A 17863-nucleotide genomic window follows, 5' to 3' on the forward strand; every position below is an offset into this window, starting at 1 on the left:
ACTTCCCACAAGTTTTAACTTTATGTACACATCAAACCTGCATCCAGTGGTAAAACTGGTAACATTCTGGAGCAAGCTCCAATAGCTTGCAAGCACACTGGACCCCTTTAGAGATCAGTGGATGCTGTGCTCAAACCCATTTTAGTACTAAACTTATAACTAAATCCTGTGTAAATGCTACTTAAAAATATTACTGTGAACAGATGTTCAATGAAAAATCTGCCTTCTTTTATTATTTCAAGTAGTTTAATTACATGGACTAAAGAGAGGAAACAACTGAGCAGTATCATTAAAAATGCATACGAATTGCAAGTTCCCCATGCTCTGAACTAATGAAATGATACAGACCAGACCTGGACTCTACACTCATGGAACTACATATGTGCCTTTCAGAAAGGCTTTTTTCCTAGAGTTTGTTCACAGAACTACTTATTTCCCCCTTCACCATGAAAGAGTAAAAACTTTAACATACTGAAGAAACCTCAGGAAGATAAACAGGTAAATGGGTTATACGATGTGTTTTCAAGGTCATACTGAGATTAGATCTTCCATGGCTCTTCCTACTGAGTATTACAGACATATGAATCAAACCCACAATGATAAAATTTAAAAGATACCAAATGTTAAAATGTGACACTGGCGCTTTTTTCCTACCAAAAAGTAAGCCTCTGAACTGTCGTTTCTTATCATTTCCTTCCTACTGTCCAATCTTTGTCATGTCTGAAGTCACATTCTTGCAAGAAAGGAGGGCCATCAAGTTTATTGATTGTTTATACTCATTTCCGAGGGTGGAGAAAATACAGTAATAATCTTCCTTCTACTCATACCACTTCAGATTCTCAGATGCCCATTTTTAAATTGGCAATTATAAAACTACCTAAACAGATGGGAAAAAAAACCATTTGATAACCTAGTATCAGACTGTACCGATGTACTGAAGAGTTCAAAGAAGAAAAAGTGCATCAGATCTCTGTTCCAAAGACACGGTCCCAAGGAAATAACTCGAGAAGCCCAATCAAGCAGCATTGAAATATTCTGTGAACAGTTCAAACTTACTTTGAAAGACTACAAGAAATAGGCATCTCCCGACTCCACTCAATTGGTCCATTTTCTGCTTTCTGTATTCCAGAAATAGCCCCTGAAGGTTTTCCAGTGATTATTTTATACCTGCAGTACATTAAAAAAATAATAGAGACTTCAACTACTACCTCTTACACATACACAGGTCTAGTAATTAATCCTCCAAAGGGCAGCAATACAAATCTAAACAACAGGTTGGCCTAAATTTGTAGATGGTGCAGTAATTAGGAAGCTTCATTTACAATCTGACAGGACAATGCTAAAAGACCAAGGAACAAAAAGTTACGCTGGAGAAGCAACTTTGTCTATCTCATGGTTGTGGAAGAATTTAGGAGGGATTTCCAGCATACTGAAGGAAATCAAAGTTTTTCACAAGTGTTAATTAATTAAAGTCAATTTAGTTCAATTTAGACCTTAACAAGACTAAGTTCTATCATGTTCCACCGCCAGAGATGAAATAGAGCCACCACAAAGTGGCTTCGGGATAGAGAAGTAACATCTAGAAATCTGGATGCAATTCAGCATTGACTAACTTTGTACGGCACAGGCCAGTATTTCCCAAATTTCTCATGAAATGAATGAGGAGCAGTAGGCTTTTTGCAATAGAAAATTTCAGTTGTGCTTTCTCTTTTTGGAGGACAAGGTACATACAAAACACACGTTCCCTGCTTATCTCTCAAGCAGCAACAAGAAGAAGGACTCCTGTGGGAAAATGATAAGATGGGCAATTTCTTCAACTAAAAAACTGGAGTCACCTTTACAAGCAGTACCAGAACAGAGATGTTACTGGTGTGTTAGAACTCCCACCTACCACCTTGCTTTACTTTTTAAATGTCACACACAGAACAACAAAACAGAAATAGACTAAGATGAAACAGGAATCAAATCAGTCATCACATAATAGATACAATTTCTGGTTTTCATTCTGGAGCTATCCCTGTTATCTTCTGCCACAATCCACAACCATACTACTTAAATGTCAGTCTCATGGGTAATGCACACATTTCAAGACTGCTTGGGAAGACAATCTTTGAAAGGACAAAAAAATTTGCAGCACTGGAAGTCCAAATTTCAAAATACCATAATTTGGACCAAATATCCAAGTTATATACACCACACTGCAACACACCAACCTAACACCATGCTGAAGGCAAGATGTGTGGAAAAGCATCAGTCTTTGGGGTGAGCTCTGATGCTTAATTCAGGTCTTAAGGTGCCACACAGTCAAATCCCAGTTGAAGCAGAAAGTTTGTACTGATTTTGGCTGGGATAGAGTTCACATTCTTCATAGTAGTGTAGGGTACTGTGTTTTGGATTTATGACCAAAAGAGTGTTAATAACACTGGCAGGTTTTTAGTCATTGCTGAGCACTGCTTACATAGTGTCAAGGCCTTGTCTAATTTCCTAATGCCCCACCAGTGAGAAGGCTGGGGGGCAGGCAAGAAGCTGGAAGGGGACACAAGAGGACAGTTGAGTCCAAGGAATATTCTATACCATATTGCTCAGCAACAGAAGCTGAGGCAGGACAGGGGGGTGGAATTTGCCAGGATGGCATTTGTTCAGGGACTGACTGGGCATTAGTTGGCTGATTGTGAGCAACTGAGGGTTTTCGCATTACTTGTTTTTCTTGGCTTTGTTGTTTCCCTTTGGGTTTAAGGGGCAAGATTTGCTTTTTGTTGTGTTTTTTTTACCTATTAAACTGTCTTTAACTCAAACCACTAGTTTTCACTCTTTTACCCTTCCAATTCTCTTCCCCATTCCACTATGGAGAAGTAACCAAACAGCTGTGTGGTGCTCAGCTGCCAACTGGGGCTATACTACAACAAATTTAAAGAACATTTTTCCTTAAATATTTTCACTGTTTTAATTATTACAAGATGTGTGCAGGATTTCCTGCTAAAAAGTGCTTCACAGACTGTTTTAATGTACCAATGGATAAAATTCTCCTGCTAAATTACCTACATCACTTCCTTGTTTCTGCGAGGTCCTTCAAAAGGTCGAAAAGGCAAACTCCCTGTTGCAGCATGGTAAAAGGTCACCCCTATGCTCCACAGGTCAACTGTGGCTCCGTACTTTTTCTGATGCTCTTTTCTCAAAACTGCTCGCTCATACATATCAGGATGCTGAAGTAGGAAAAAAAAAGATAGAATTGCTTTATGAACAATATAAAGAACAAAACACCAACCTGTCCTTTCATGGCAAGATAATCTGTCATTCTAAACTTTCAGCTTTTTAATCAAAGTTAGCTTGTATCATAGAATTTGCTTAAGCCATTCTGACAGAGTATTGCCAGAGTGTTCTAGGTATGACAGTCACTTTTACTGAGAAGTTTGCAAAAAATATTGTAAAATTCAGCTAAACAGTGACTATGAGTATAAAACACCACTAAAGAAGAGGACAAAGTCAGTATTCCTCCAGATGATACTGAAACAACAGAAACTAAACTGGAAAAAGGTCCATAGCAGACAAGAATATCAGTTAAAACATACATGTGGGAAAACATGGCAGGAAGAAAATAATGCCTAAAGTGCTTGTCTTGATGCTTCTCTGCCTGCGTCTCTTTGGTTAACTAAGGTGTCAAGTGAATCTTAACTATACCTAACATCGTTCATGTAGTTCAACCACAAACTAAAAAATAACTACAGAGATAAAGGCAAACACATTCATAACTACAGTGTAGTTCCTTCTTTCACATAAGGCAACAGTTGAAGTTGGACCTGGAAATTATTTCAAGGCTAATGTATTCAGATCAGCAGAAGATGGCATGACGCAAGGCGAAAAAGTCCAGCAGAAAGTTATAAAAACAATTATGATACTAATTCCCAACAGCCTGACCTTCAGCTATTCAACTGTGACCACAAAGTGCCTCAGACTTCAAACATTTCTTCAATAGAAAATGAAATCATATGGGCTTACTAAATACTCTTCTGTGCCGTAGAGAGAAACAAATTGCTCATCATCTTCCAGTTCTCTTGCAGCACCAAAGTCTGTGAGTTTGTAAACAGACTGACCATCTTCACCTATAACGCGCATGATGTTGCCTGGTTTGATGTCACGGTGCACTATTCCATTCTCACGGAGATGATTCATCCCAGCCACTTCAATTAACAAAAAATATGGAATTCACATATACATTTTGAACCTGACTGCACAAACACTGAATTGTAACTGATGCTAGGAAGATGCATTTACATTGTCATTGGGAAATGGGAACAAGAAGGGACACTCATTTAACAAAAAGACCATGACCAGAGATTGCTTTCCCCCCACCACTTCAAACAGCTGAATTACAGTATTTCTTGCTCTCAGTAACATCTTTCCTATAAAGTAATGGAGGAAAATTTTCTAAGAGGTAAACACAGGTATACCATATTATTTTTTAATTTCCTCTCCTGAAATTAATTATCACTAGAATTCAGTCCAACATGTGAAAAATAATCTTCAAACAAAGAAAAAAATTATATCAATGCTTTAAACAGAAATGACTTCCTAATGCAGCTCCCTGTACAACCACAGACACACATATAAGATGTGATTCCTTATTGTTCAATTAGTTGACAGCCATGTTGTAGTGGTTTTAGCTAGACCTCAAATTGGCAGGCTCAGAGAATCTATGTGGATTGGGAGACAGCTATCACCTGACTGGGTAACCAAGGAAGTATTTCATACCAGAAGACGCAAACTTAAGATATGTGTGCAGCAGTGGAAGGTGTTAGGTCAGTTCCATCATGGCTGAACTAAGAGGACAACATCTTGCAGCTCCTCTACTCTGCTAGGCCCTGCTCCGGCTGCTGCTGCTTGCCTTTTGTTTGAGTTCAGGGAAGTAGAAACATTTTGTTGTTACTCTTTCTCTTTCTTGCAAGGTGTCTTTTAGAGTGCTTATGAATCTAGAGTAATACACTTTGTATTAATTGGGGAGTGGGAGGTTATTTCTTGTTATATATATATAACTTGTGTAAGTGTGTGTTATATTGCAGTTTTCTCTTAATTTTCTCTTTTCTGTATAAATACATATAGTTAGTTTCAGCATAAACCTAGTTTGAAGGGTTTTTTCCTCTCTCCCTCTTCTCAGCAGGAGGTTAACTCTGTTCTTTGGGTAGTTGGCGTTTTGCCAGCTCAACCCAAGACACATGTAAATTCAACTCTTGCTGTTTCAAGATAAACAAAACAAGTATGAGTTTGTTTCAGTCAACAAATTAGACTAGAGAGCAAAGTCTACATACCCACATCTCTCAAAACAATTAGGAACTCAGACTCTGGCAATCCAAAGGCATTAGATGGCTCCTCCAATACTGTGTATAAACTTCCACATGGACAAAATTCCATAACCAGTACTTTGTGTCTAGTCGTTGTCTGGAAAAAAATTAAAAATATTACTGTGACACCAGTGTCAGAAATAACACATAACCACAAGATTTGACTTTCAAAAATAAAAGAAAATCTGTAGCTATACCATAAATCTAATTTTGGTGATTATCTTCAAAAGAAGTGCAGGTGGGTTTTTATATTGTTTCATGTATTCCAACTTGGAGAGGATAAAAATACACTAAGAAAGCCTCAAGTTCTAGGCACTTAGCAGGTTGAAGCAGTATTGATAGGTGGACAAATGAGAAACTACACACTAGAAAAGCTGAGAGAACCAACTGTCCTTCTATACTGTTTACTCAACTCAGCATCTCACTTTCAGCTCAACTACTGCAATTTATATTATTATACAGTTTTACATGTCCTATGTCTTTATTGTAGTTAGTGGCAAAGAAAAAGCATAAAATTGTCAGGATTATTGCAACACCTTAAACTACCACTATGTATTAAATATTCTTATGTGTATATAGCTTAAAAATCCTAATTCAAGATATAGCTTAGGACTGTGGCTTCTCAAAATGAAGAATCATAACCTGTGCCTAAACACTGAAGGTGTTCACCTACTGAAAGCAAGCGTATTTTTTCAACAGCACTAACAACAAAAAAGAAAGAAAACAAAAACCTAGTGGTGACTGTGTCAGAGTATTTGCATCATCTTATATGTTAGCATTCTTTGAAAATTTTACTGCAGTTAATGATAAAACAAACAGCTCCTGCAGTTACTTCCATGCATCTCATATCACAACTACAATTCATTACCTCTTCTTCGATGGCAAATAATTTGACAATGTTCTTATGATTTAGTTTCTTCAATACTTCAAACTCTCGCATCTGAACATCCACAGGACGAAGAAAACTTATACTGTTAAATACCTTAACAGCATATAAATCCCCAGTTTTCTGTTCAAAACAAACAAATTACTAATCAAACAGAAGCAAAAGATTGTAAATGTACACAAAGACATTATCCAAGCACTTTGAGATCTTCTGTTTTGCATATGAGCATAACCAGACTACAAATATTTCAAAATATTTTGTTTTAAGGTGGAAATTGAGATTCTACTAAAAAAATTATACATATGTTGGTTTAGTTTAACACAGACTAGAAGCAAATCGACTAGCAGAATGGAAACTCATTAGCTCAAAAAGTGTAAGTACTTTTAAAAAAAAGAACAATTAGCATAAGAAAGGCTATGCATTTAAGAATTACCCATAAACTTCGCTGAAAAATATTTTTTCATCAAGATAAGTCACTTGCACAAATCAACAAGAGGCATGCACGTACTACAGTTGAGGACCTTGGCTTGCTGAAGAGCCAGTTTCCAGTAGCTGAATGTTGTTCTTTCCTGTTACATTTACACTGATAATCTAGTATTCTGTTTCTTCAAAGAAGACAGTTTTGAGCACTATGTACCACTCATGCAAAATCCTGAAGCATTTCAAACCCATATAATTAGAGTCAGAAGGACAGTCTTGAGCTTCATCAGTCTCAAGTGGGACTAAGCCACAACATGCTCAGGCACCCACAGCATCAGCTGAAGATGCAACTCCTGTCCCTCTTAGGACAAAGTACCTCCCTGTGCCACCTCTAGCAATAACCCTACTATAGCAGTCTGGTGCTACAGATTCTTGCTAAGGACAAAGTTGTACAGCACACTCAGGTGCACCACTGGTGACCAGGTAAAAGCTTTCTCCTGCTGACAATGAGCTGCAGGTCAGAGGCTCAGACTAGTGCCATGAAACATAAGTTTTACAGGGGAATCATTCTGTCTTGAAACTCACACACCCAGGAAAGCACTTTAACTGCTAATTTAGTGCTCAGTGTTGCTTCACACTTAAATGTGGAACACAGAAACACTATATGGGGAGAGGCTGAGGGAGCTGGGGTTGTTTAGCCTGGAGAAGAGGAGGCTTAGACGTCACCTCATCACTGTCTGTAACTACCCAAAGGCAAGTTCTAGCCAGGTGGGGGCTGGTCTCTTCTCCCAGGCACTCAGCAATAGGACAAGGGGGCACGGGCTTAAGCTCTGCCAGGGGAAATTTAAGTTGGATATCAGAAAAAAATTCTTTACAGAGAGAGTAATCAGGCATTGGAATGGCCTGCCCAGAGAGGTGGTGGATTCACCATCCCTGAATGTTTTTAAACTGAGACTGGATGTGGCACTAAGTGCCATGATCTCATAAATGGACTAGAGTTGGACCAAGGGTTGGACTTGATGATCTTGGAGGTCTTTTCCAACCCAATCAATTCTATGGTTCTATTCTATGATTCTAGAGCTTATAAATCACTTCACACTGACTTCACACAGACTATCACTACTGTCAGGAAATACACTTTCACAACTGATCTTCCTTCACTTTGTGAGACATACCATGAAATGCACAGGAACAGAATGACCTACACAACCAAGGTCATTTTAGCTCTTCAGTAAGTTTGCAACACACACGTCAGCATATGATTTACATGGTAAAAAAATGTACTGTCTTGTACTGATTGCTTAAGGCATGTCACCAAGAAGATGGTGCCTTAGACATCAAATCACCGACTTACAGACAACGACTAAGACCTTCACCCAACACCGTGATATTATTTTACTTGTGGTACAAAATCATAAAATTCACCAAAATAGTTTTTAAAAGAACAGGAAAAGACAATTTAACAAAGATACAAATCATAGAATCATGTCATAAAAACTGGTAGGTCTTTTATTCCCATTCAAATTCTTAAGCAAGTACTGGGGGTTTTTTGCATAAAAATGAAGAATAAAGAAATGAAGAATTGATAACAATATTGTACAAGGACAAATAATTCAATATTAAAAACAAATCCTCAGAAATAACTACAGAACTCTAATTCAGTGGACAAATATTAAAAATAAAGTATGAATAATTACACAGCTACACCTGCTTTAGTCCTAAATCTTCAACTTCTTTTGTTGATTTCATGAAAACACTCACAAACAAAAAAGCAATCAAAGTTCACATGTAACTCAGATTAGTAATTCCTCACAAACCTTCTGTCGCCCTCGGAAAACATTTGCTGTGGCTCCCTGTCCTAGAATGTCAGACAACAGCCAGAGGTAATTCGAAGTGCTCTGCATCTCTGCTCTTTGATTAGACAGTTTTCTTTTTCACCTTAAAAACAAAATGTTCAATACACTGAATTATAATGTAGTAAAATATATGAAAGGGACTTACTTTAATTAGAAGGAAAAGGGAAAACCGAAACCCCAGCCATAACTACAAAGACATGAAGAATTAAGAACAACCACGTAGAGGAATAAGAGGTGAAACACGGGAACAAAACCAAGCCAAACAATCAAAACTAATGTCATAGACACGACATTTCTCTGCATTTACAGTCTGTACTCCCCAAACTTTGTTTGAAAAATCAACTGGAAAAGTGAAAGTTTCACAATCCCTTTACTGTTGTACACAGTAAGTTTAAATGATAAATCAATAAAAACTATAGAAGAGAGTCAAAAAATGTGCACAAGATCTTCTAAGCATTTTTCTGTACATATGCCAAAGAACAGACATGGCAGATAAATATAGAGATCCTTTAAATCCCTTTGGCTCTGGAAGTTGCATTTTAGTACAACTGTAAATGAACTGGACTAACTAGTCACAAATAGCTGTTTTTATATGATTTAGATAAAAGTCACAATTGATGGAAGTACTTTCAGCTATTAGCTAGAACCACAAATCACCACTGCAAGAAATTAAGGGACATTTCTCTCATTTCTAAAATTTCACACTGGGTAAATCACATAATTTCTAGAGAGACAGCTTGGCTTCCCCACCCTTTCTGAACTGTGAACTGACAGACACTCAGGTCTTCACACATTCAAAAGAAAGAGAGAAAAAAAAATGACTACATTAAAAGTATTAAAACAAAACATTAAGACTGCCAGATTTTCCCGCTTGCCAAAACAGCAGGAGCTGCAGGTAAATACCCTTACCTTTGTGTTTTAATTAAAGCACTGATTTTACTACTAAATCTAGCAAAAGGCTCTAAAATGAAAGATGCAGCTTCTCAAATCTAAAGAATCTCAAGGTGCCAAAATGTCAACAGGACCAGGGGAAGGCCCTAGAGCAGCAGCCTTTTACTCAGCTTGGCAGAGACACTGCATGTGCCTGTGTTAATAGACAGGAAGCCGCTAACTGATACTGAAACAAAGAAGCCTTTCCTGTAACTACTCAGGAAGAGGTATGGCAGGATTTCCTGCGCACATTTTCCCAGAAGTTGGCTGGCACTTTCTGAGAGCTGCCTGGTGCACAAAGCGACAGCACCAGAGGCCTCACGGTGGGCACTGCAGCAGAGAGGAGAAAGCCACACAACAACCACCTCAGCGCCACTGGGCCATCCTGCTCCAGCAGCCAGCTCGGAGCGCCCACCTCGCACTGCTCCTGACCCCACCCGTGCTACACTGTGGACACACACACATTCTCCTGCCTTCGAACATGTTTCTCTATGCATGGTGACTGCAGAGTTCATACTCCCATTTAACTACTCCCTCATGTGAGATGTGAAGCTTCTTGCAAAACTGTCCCAGAGCATCCAGGCCATGCCATCTACCACACAGAATGCAATGACACAACGCAAAGCCAGGACATTAAGAAATTCAGAGTCCTGCAGCAACGCCATTTGTAAAATCTACATAAAGTTCTCAATGCCTCTAGAAGGGACGGAAAGTTTTATGACAAATTTGAACCAGAAAAACCCCACCCCACCACCACACCCCAAACCCTTGCACTTCTTGGTTAACTCTGACAGGACAATTTGTAAGAGTAGAATAAGGTAACTTCTCCCAGCTGGCAGTTACTGTAGATGCTAAAGAACTACCTGTGATGCAGACACAAAAGGTAAGGAAGAGGAGATGCAAAGAAATAATGCATAGCTTGCTCTGTAAATAATTTATAAAATCTTAAAATTAAAAAATTCCTCATAATTAAAAGCCTGCCTGTAACAAGCCAATTAGCACATTACCAGTAAACCTGTATTTTGTCATTTACTTCAAAGTAACATTCATTAGACTCATACCAAGACAAACAAACATAACATCATTTCTAAGCAAAGTGTGGACAATTTCTTCACCAATGGCTATTAAAATACAAAAAAAAATTTAGCAGCCTATTAAGAGACTGAATTACTATGTTTCCCAAAGCAATAATGATGAGGTAGCTTATGCATGACATCAGCTCTTTATCTTTTTACTTTCTGATTAAACTTGCATGAAGGTCAATGTGTGAAAACAAAACAAAAAGACAAGTCTGCAACAGATGAGCCTCAATAACTTTCAGTGGATATTAAGAAAAACCCCAAACCAGCACGTTCCTGATGGATTCTCAAGGTCTGAGTTTTTTCACTCTTAAAACTACAGATATAAATATGCCAATATTAATCTCAGGGTACATATTCAGTAGCAAAAGAGAATCAGTGCTGTACTATGACACTTTTTTGTCAAAAGAGTATTTGTATAATAATGACAAAGTCTACACTCCTTTTGGCAGTCTTCACTTTTAAGGCATAAAGTGTCAGTCAGATTTAATCTTCAAATTATAAAAATTGGATTGAATAACTTTCATAACATTAGATCTCCTTTAATAGTTTGCTATTCTCTGAGCGATTCAGAACTGATCCTTGCTAAACACTTAGCATGTCAAGTTTTCTTTTCATATCTTCCTCAATCAAGTCACTAAGAGCTTCTTTAAAAAAAACACATCGTTCTAACTGTATGACTGGTCTGATCACGAGACCTAATGCTGAACTTTCTTCACATCTCACTTATGGTCATTAAGTCTGGTATTAGATGAGTCAAAAGTTCCTCACATATATCTAAAGAAAGTCCCCCATGACTCATTAGCATTTCACGGTCTTGGGGGTGTTTTGGGGATATTTTTTATTGAATATTTTTCTGCTTCTGGTCATGCTACTACTTTTAAACTTATCAGCAGAGGGGATTGTAATAGTAAAAAACTACATTGCCAGTGTGAGGTTTTTTGAAGTGCAATGCCTTGAAGAAGGAATACTGACTTCATTCAATGAATAAAAAGAAGTTGGCTGTACCTCAGGCACGCAGGGTAAACACACAAAGCAGGTATGGCTCCCCTGTGAACAGCTGCATGCAATGCAGAAGTTCGCCAGCAAGCAGAGACATTATTAAGTGAAAGTGAAACTTCCTGTTTACAGACAGGATTTTATACGCCAGCAAGCCAAGAGATAAGGTGCCGAGATCCCAAATAAATGGTACATTATCATTTACAGTCTGGTAACTATGAAGGTTTCATGCTTCCTGTACAGCCTCTCTTAAGGCCTAGAAAAGAAGCTTCTCCCCCTGAAGCTCCTGCTTGCTACTCCTGCTTTCTTCAGGTACAACCTCCTTATGGCAGTTTCCAGTCCAACACCTGGTTATCAAAATCATGGAAATACCCTGCCCTGGGCCACACAAGGTGCTGCTTGAACCCATACAGAGCAACACATTCTTCCAAAGGCACGCAAAACAAACGGCAAGCCTGGCTCCAGCGCTGCTCATCGCTGCTCTCGGCATTTCCAGTCCCGTCATGGGGGAAGAGGGCCCGACCTGTCTGGGACTGCAGCTTCTGGAAAACCACGCAGGGCCCGGGGCTCGCCCGAGCGTCCCCCCCCATCCACTGCCCCAGGGGCGTGGGCTGCGACGGGCACAGCCCCGGGGCTCACCCCACGGCAGGATGTCCTTCCCGCGGTAAAACTTCAATAACTCCTACAGCCACGAAGACGACGCTACTTCCTGAGGCACATTCACGGCGTTGGAAATCACCGGGAGAGGGGCAAGGGCCGAGAGCCGGGCACAGCGCAGAGGCGCCACGGGCGGCCGCGCCTCACCCCGGCCGGGCTGCACGGAGAGCGCCCGGGAAGGCCCCGCCGCCGCCCCGGGAAACTGAAACCCGGTACGGCTCGACACGGACACGGACACGGACACGGACACGGACACGGACACGGACACGGACACCCCAAAGCACCCCACCTCACCTCACCTCACCTCACCTCACCTGACCCTGCCCTGCCCTGCCCTGCCCTGCCCACCAGCCGCCTCCCACCGACCTGCCCAGCGTCCCGGCCGCTTCCGGCTTCCTGCCGGCGTGGGAGGCGGAGCGGCGGAGGCACCGCCCGGGCGTCCCCGGCCCCGCCCGCAGGCCCGAGGGGGCTGGCGGGGAGGGGCTGGCGGGGATCACTCAGCGGGGCTGGTGGGGATGGCCCGGCGGGCCTGGCTCGGCGGGCATCACTCCGCGCCCTGGGGGAGGCAGCGGCGCCCGCCCCCGCGGCGAGCGCAGCGCGAGGCAGGGAAACATGGGGGAAGCGGCAGGGGGATGTTCTATAAAAGCGGCCAGCCCGGGTTTTGCCGCTGGCGCGGTGCTCCCAGCGGGCTCGCAGCGGTGCCGATCCGGGTTCCAGTGGGGATCTTTCTGCTGCGCAATCGCCCCGGCGAGGGGTTCGCTGCCTCGGCGGCCCCGGGGCAGAGCCGGGCAGAGGAGGGGAGGGGAGAGCAGAGCAGAGCAGAGCAGGGCAGGGCAGGGCAGAGGACAGCAGGGTTAGAGTAGAGCAGGGCAGAGGACAGCAGGGTTAGGGCAGAGCAGGGCACGGCAGGGTTAGAGCAGGGCAGGGCAGAGCAGAGCAGAGCAGGGTTAGAGCAGAGCAGCGCAGAGCTCCGCACCGGAGCCGCGGCACCCGCGGGAAACGTCTCCTCTCCCAGTGAGATTTATCGCAGTTTCGCCTCACAAAATCTCGGTGGTTTTCACACATGGCCGCTCCCGCATAGTTTTACTGATGTTTTAAAGCAAAGTTCCCTGCTGATTTATCCCTTGCTATGTATTTTTTTTTCTATCTGACCAGCAATGTTGCTGTTCCAATAAATAATCTATATAGCTTCTATAAAGAAAAATATCGATAACTTTATAATTTATGCATAATGTAATCTGAATATTAGTGGGAAAACAGTAAAAAGCTGAGGTCTTTCCTCCCCACTCCCCCAAACTATCGTTTTTTTGATCCTCTGCATTTCCTGTTTGGAATTGCCATCTTCCCGAATCTTAGAAGCCTGTTCTTATTAGGAAATGACACATAAAATACAGCAACCATTTGCTCACAGGGTCTGCTTATTGTTATTTTCTTACTTTTCTTAGCTTTTATAGTAAGTCTGAACTTTCTGTGGTTCACTTGTTACGTGGCACTAAGCTTTTTCCAACATTCTCCTTAGTGAAACTGATAAATTCATACATCATATGCTGTTAATATAAATGCTTAATTTATATTCTCCATTTATGGGCATCTGGGCTTTGCTTTATAATGCTTCTATGTTGTAGAGTGAATAGTTCACCACCACGTTCATCTTCTGTCCTTGCATCTTTCAAAACACTGCAGTGCTCCTCTGAAGGTATGTGGTTTATTTCTGTTACTCCTTCTTCCGTATCCAGCTTTGCAAGCCAATTTTTTAACAGGTATCTAAATACCCATGAGTCAGCTTTGTCTTCTTCAGAAGTATTGATCAGATTGTTCTTAGAGACTTTGGCAAAAGCCCTCACAAAATCAGGAAAATACCTGTGAAATTTGCATATGTTTTTGTAACCACTTTTGAATAAAACTAAACTGCTGGCTCAATATGGTGCTGCTTTTTAGAACTGGACACTTTAAACCAGTCTCATTCAGGATGAAGAGGATTTCATGAGGTCTCTGGTCCAGCCAGCTGCTCAAAGCAGGGTCAGCACTGACTTCAGACCAGGGTCCCCAGGACTTCATTTACTTAAGACCCAGAGTATCTCAGCTGCAGCATCACCCAGCTGCTGGGTTTGGCCACTGACTGCTCTCACTGCAGTTACCATCCTGTCTGCTTTCCACACTTCTTGAAGCAATGAAAATGATTCATACAGTTTGGTGATTCAAATGGTTCATTTTTTAGGGTATGTCTGTAACATAACCAGTGAACCTTATGCACGGAAGATCTTCTCTAAATGTTTCACACTGTGAATCAGAGGAAAATTGCATGTTGTAATTAAGAATAGGAAAAACCAGACACTAAAAAGGAAAGTGGCATTGCAGATTCACTCTAGAATTTTTTACTTTGCTTGCTTCCATTTCTTTTCAATGTATTAGTAAAACATTTGGTATTCCTCCCTCACCTCTCTTGTATTTGGATTCTCATTCATGTTCACAAATTCAAGAGTCTTCAGCTGCATGCTATTGCAACTGAACAATATGGCTATAGGAATTGCAGCTGAAGCTGGCATGTTACATATGGTCTTCTCACACATGTAGCTGTGAATGCCAGAACTCAAAAAAGAAAAATATGCCAGAGAAAAAGTTACACTGAACGTAGTCAATCAGAGCTGAGGGCACTAAACAGGCAAAATACAGTTTGTTCTTCTTTTTTGTGGGACTCTCTCAGCAACCTAGCAATGACAAGGTAAGAACCAAGGAGAGTAGAGATCACAGTAGATATTTGCTGAGAAAGAACAAATATCTGATTGAATTATTTGACTTCTAAAAATTTTGAGTGAGAAATTGCATCTTACCAACCTTACCAAAAAGACAACCGCTAACTTTACCAGAAAGTGGATGAGAACAGTAACTCTAGAAACTCATAAGCAAGATAAACCTTGGTTTTCCTATATCACAGGCACACATGCACACGTACATAAACAACTAACATATGAAGGCAGAACAGAGAAATGGAAAGTGAAAGGTAAAAGCCTTCAGGCTACAGTAACAAATGCAAAAACCTATCTGGCCAAACAATCTTCTCAATCCTCAGGGTAAGAGGAAATGGCCTCAAGTTGCCCCAAGGGAGATTTAGATGGGGATATGAGGAAAAATTTCTTCACTAAATGGGTTATCAAGCTTTGGAACTGGCTGCCCAGGTATGTGGTTGAGTCACCGTCTCTGGAAGTATTTAACAGACATGTGGATCTGGCTTTTGGAGACATGCTGTAGTAGTGGACTTGGCAGTGCTGTGTTAATGGCTGTATTCCATGCTGATGAGAGGGGGAAAGGGCAGATTAACTCTCTGGACAGCAATTAGTTGCTAAAATGTCTTAGCTGTGTTGTTAAGGTATGCCCACCAAAACTGTCTCCAGCCAGCTTGTGTGAAACTCATTGTCTCTCCACCAGGAAAAGTCCTGGCAGGCCTGAAAGCTGATCTGTATTTGGCAATTACACCAGCTTGTAAATAAAAGGTACTCTCTCTCTGCAAAAGGTCTCTCATATTTTTAATTAAGTCTTGAAGCTGTTTCCTCCTTAAACAGACTTTACAAGAGGAAATTCTGTTGTGCAGGAAAGGAGTTACCACCATGAGGTAATTCTGTGCATCTTCAGTCTAGACAGGGGCATTTCAACCCCCGCACAGCAATGTTAATTGTTGTATTTGGTACAGCCTTTAAATCACGTCATCATCATTTGGAAAAGGACAAATTTTGATTGTCAATCTAATCTCTCAGTTGAGTATTATGAATTTCTATCTTCTTCCTCTTCTACCCCACAAGAAGTAGCTTTCGTATTATGTTCACGGTATCTGAACCCTGCCTGAAGAATCTAGATCACACTGAATAAATGTTGCATCTCTAGATTTCTCTTTGGAGATAAGCAGTGAACTTCTTTTTCACCCAGATTAAAAATCTCAAAACAAATGCAAAGCAGGAATCCACTTTTTTGAAAGATATAGATAGCCAGCAATTGCCTTTCTAAACCTTGTTTCTTAGCAAAGATGGTTACTAGGCACTGCATAACCCAGCTGCAGACCTGCAGCCTTTGCACCACTGAAGGAAATTACAGAAAAAATAACCTGCTAATAGCCAGAATCTAAACCTGTTTACAGGTTTAGCTAAAGATACAGAAACCAACCCACAGACGCTGCTCTACAGCTCGCACCTTGCATAAGCCCTGACAGGACATTGAACAAGGTCAAAACATACATAAGTCAATCCTTTCTGAATTCTCTGGGCTAAACCAAATTACACTCCCTGAAGATCCAGCCTACTCATCCTACAGGACACTCTTTCAGTTATGGATGGGAGGGCAGGGTACAAATTTCTAATACAGGTAAGCTGATGGGTGCCACACACTACTCACCCCTACACTTGGCATTCCCTGCTCTATATCCATTCTCCCCTGACACCACCAGAGCAGGCAATGTGCTGTGAAGAGGAAGTGTTTCTGCCGCTTCAGCTTCAAGGATAGGTTCAATTATGGGGCTAGACAAGCTCCGGATTTGGCACCGAGGGACTTGTGGGAGGGTTAGAGGATAGTGAGGACATGGAAATAGAACAGTCTCTTTCGGGAGTGGCCAGTTTTTCTCATGTCATTTGATAATAGTTAAATCATGCTCTTAGACCAATCAGAGAGTCATTGAAATAGTGAGTGCAGGCTTTTTCCCTGCCTGGATGCAGAACTAAAGGCAGCAGTAACTGCCCTTATTTCAGAAGGTGAAAGTCTAAATCATATATGAAAACTAAGAGTGACTTCCATTACACTGTGACTTAAACCAAAAAAACTTTGCTGAAGAGGGAAGCTTTATTGTTCACTTTGTAATCTGCCTAGTGAAAGCTCTTTCCTCTGTGTGGTAAAGGGTCCATAACTGCAGGGGAGGAAGGCCAAGCCAGACATAGGAAATGGGACAGCAAACACTCAGTGATGGCTGCAGTGCCAGCGGTGCAGCCCCGTGATGGGGAGGGGCAGGAGAATGGCAACACCTGCAAAGCACCAAGTCAGAGAGGTAAAGCTTCTGCTGTTATGGGAGAAAAAAACGGAGGTTGGACTCAGGAGACCTCCAGCATTGGTATGGCAGCCAAGGGAAGGAAATGGGACTGTGAGATCAGGAAATATGAAAAGCACCACAAGCACTTACTCTGTGATAAAACAAATCAAGTAGCAAGAAACTTTTGATTAAACTAGGAACAAAATCTTACAGAAGTGATACTGTCCTACTGAAGGGTAATGAAGGTAATTGTCCTCCACTTTCTGTCCTCAGTGTAAAGGAAGGGAATGGCAGTGAGAATCCTCAAAACATTACCACGCTCCAATCCTGGCTGCTGTTTCTGATCTGCTAAAAATGATTTCTTTTCCATTGAAATTGGATGAAGAACTTGGGACCAGAAAGTCTAGAAAAAATGCCCATCTGCTTATGCTAAAGGTAAGTCAGCTTCTTACTGTGGGCATCAGTTCTCAAAGAAAGTATTAAATCCCACGCTCAGCAAGACTTGAGCTTTGCCTTGCCCCTGTGAAATAGCTAAAAAACTGTAATGGTATAGAACTAAAAAAAAAAAGTAGCACCCTCTATAGACCATTAACATTACTGAAATATTGCAGTGAATGCAATTCTGTCTGCCAGCATCTTCCACATGCAAGGGTGCAATACAGTTTATTATCTAAGCATAAGAAAAATTGCCA

The 17863-nt window shown here is 41.1% G+C and overlaps 1 protein-coding gene across 2 annotated transcripts in view; it reads right to left on the reverse strand.

Annotated features, from left to right (window-relative positions):
* TBK1 (TANK binding kinase 1) overlaps nt 1-12576 on the reverse strand; it is a 29933-nt gene extending 17357 nt beyond the window's left edge. The window contains exons 1-7 of one of the 2 annotated variants that reach the window (XM_071552299.1): nt 12530-12576; nt 8460-8580; nt 6205-6345; nt 5304-5433; nt 3997-4178; nt 3043-3203; nt 1057-1167 (exon numbers count right to left, since the gene is read on the reverse strand). In XM_071552299.1, coding sequence (XP_071408400.1) covers nt 1057-1167; nt 3043-3203; nt 3997-4178; nt 5304-5433; nt 6205-6345; nt 8460-8546 — 812 coding nt within the window. In that variant the 5' untranslated portion in view covers nt 8547-8580; nt 12530-12576. Of the gene's footprint in view, nt 1-1056; nt 1168-3042; nt 3204-3996; nt 4179-5303; nt 5434-6204; nt 6346-8459; nt 8581-12145; nt 12434-12529 lie in introns of those variants that run through there. The other variant, XM_071552300.1, reaches the window with a different exon arrangement.
* Nucleotides 12577-17863: the final 5287 nt, after the last annotated feature.

Source organism: Pithys albifrons, chromosome 3 (assembly GCF_047495875.1).
Source record: "Pithys albifrons albifrons isolate INPA30051 chromosome 3, PitAlb_v1, whole genome shotgun sequence".
NCBI classification, from domain to species: domain Eukaryota; kingdom Metazoa; phylum Chordata; class Aves; order Passeriformes; family Thamnophilidae; genus Pithys; species Pithys albifrons.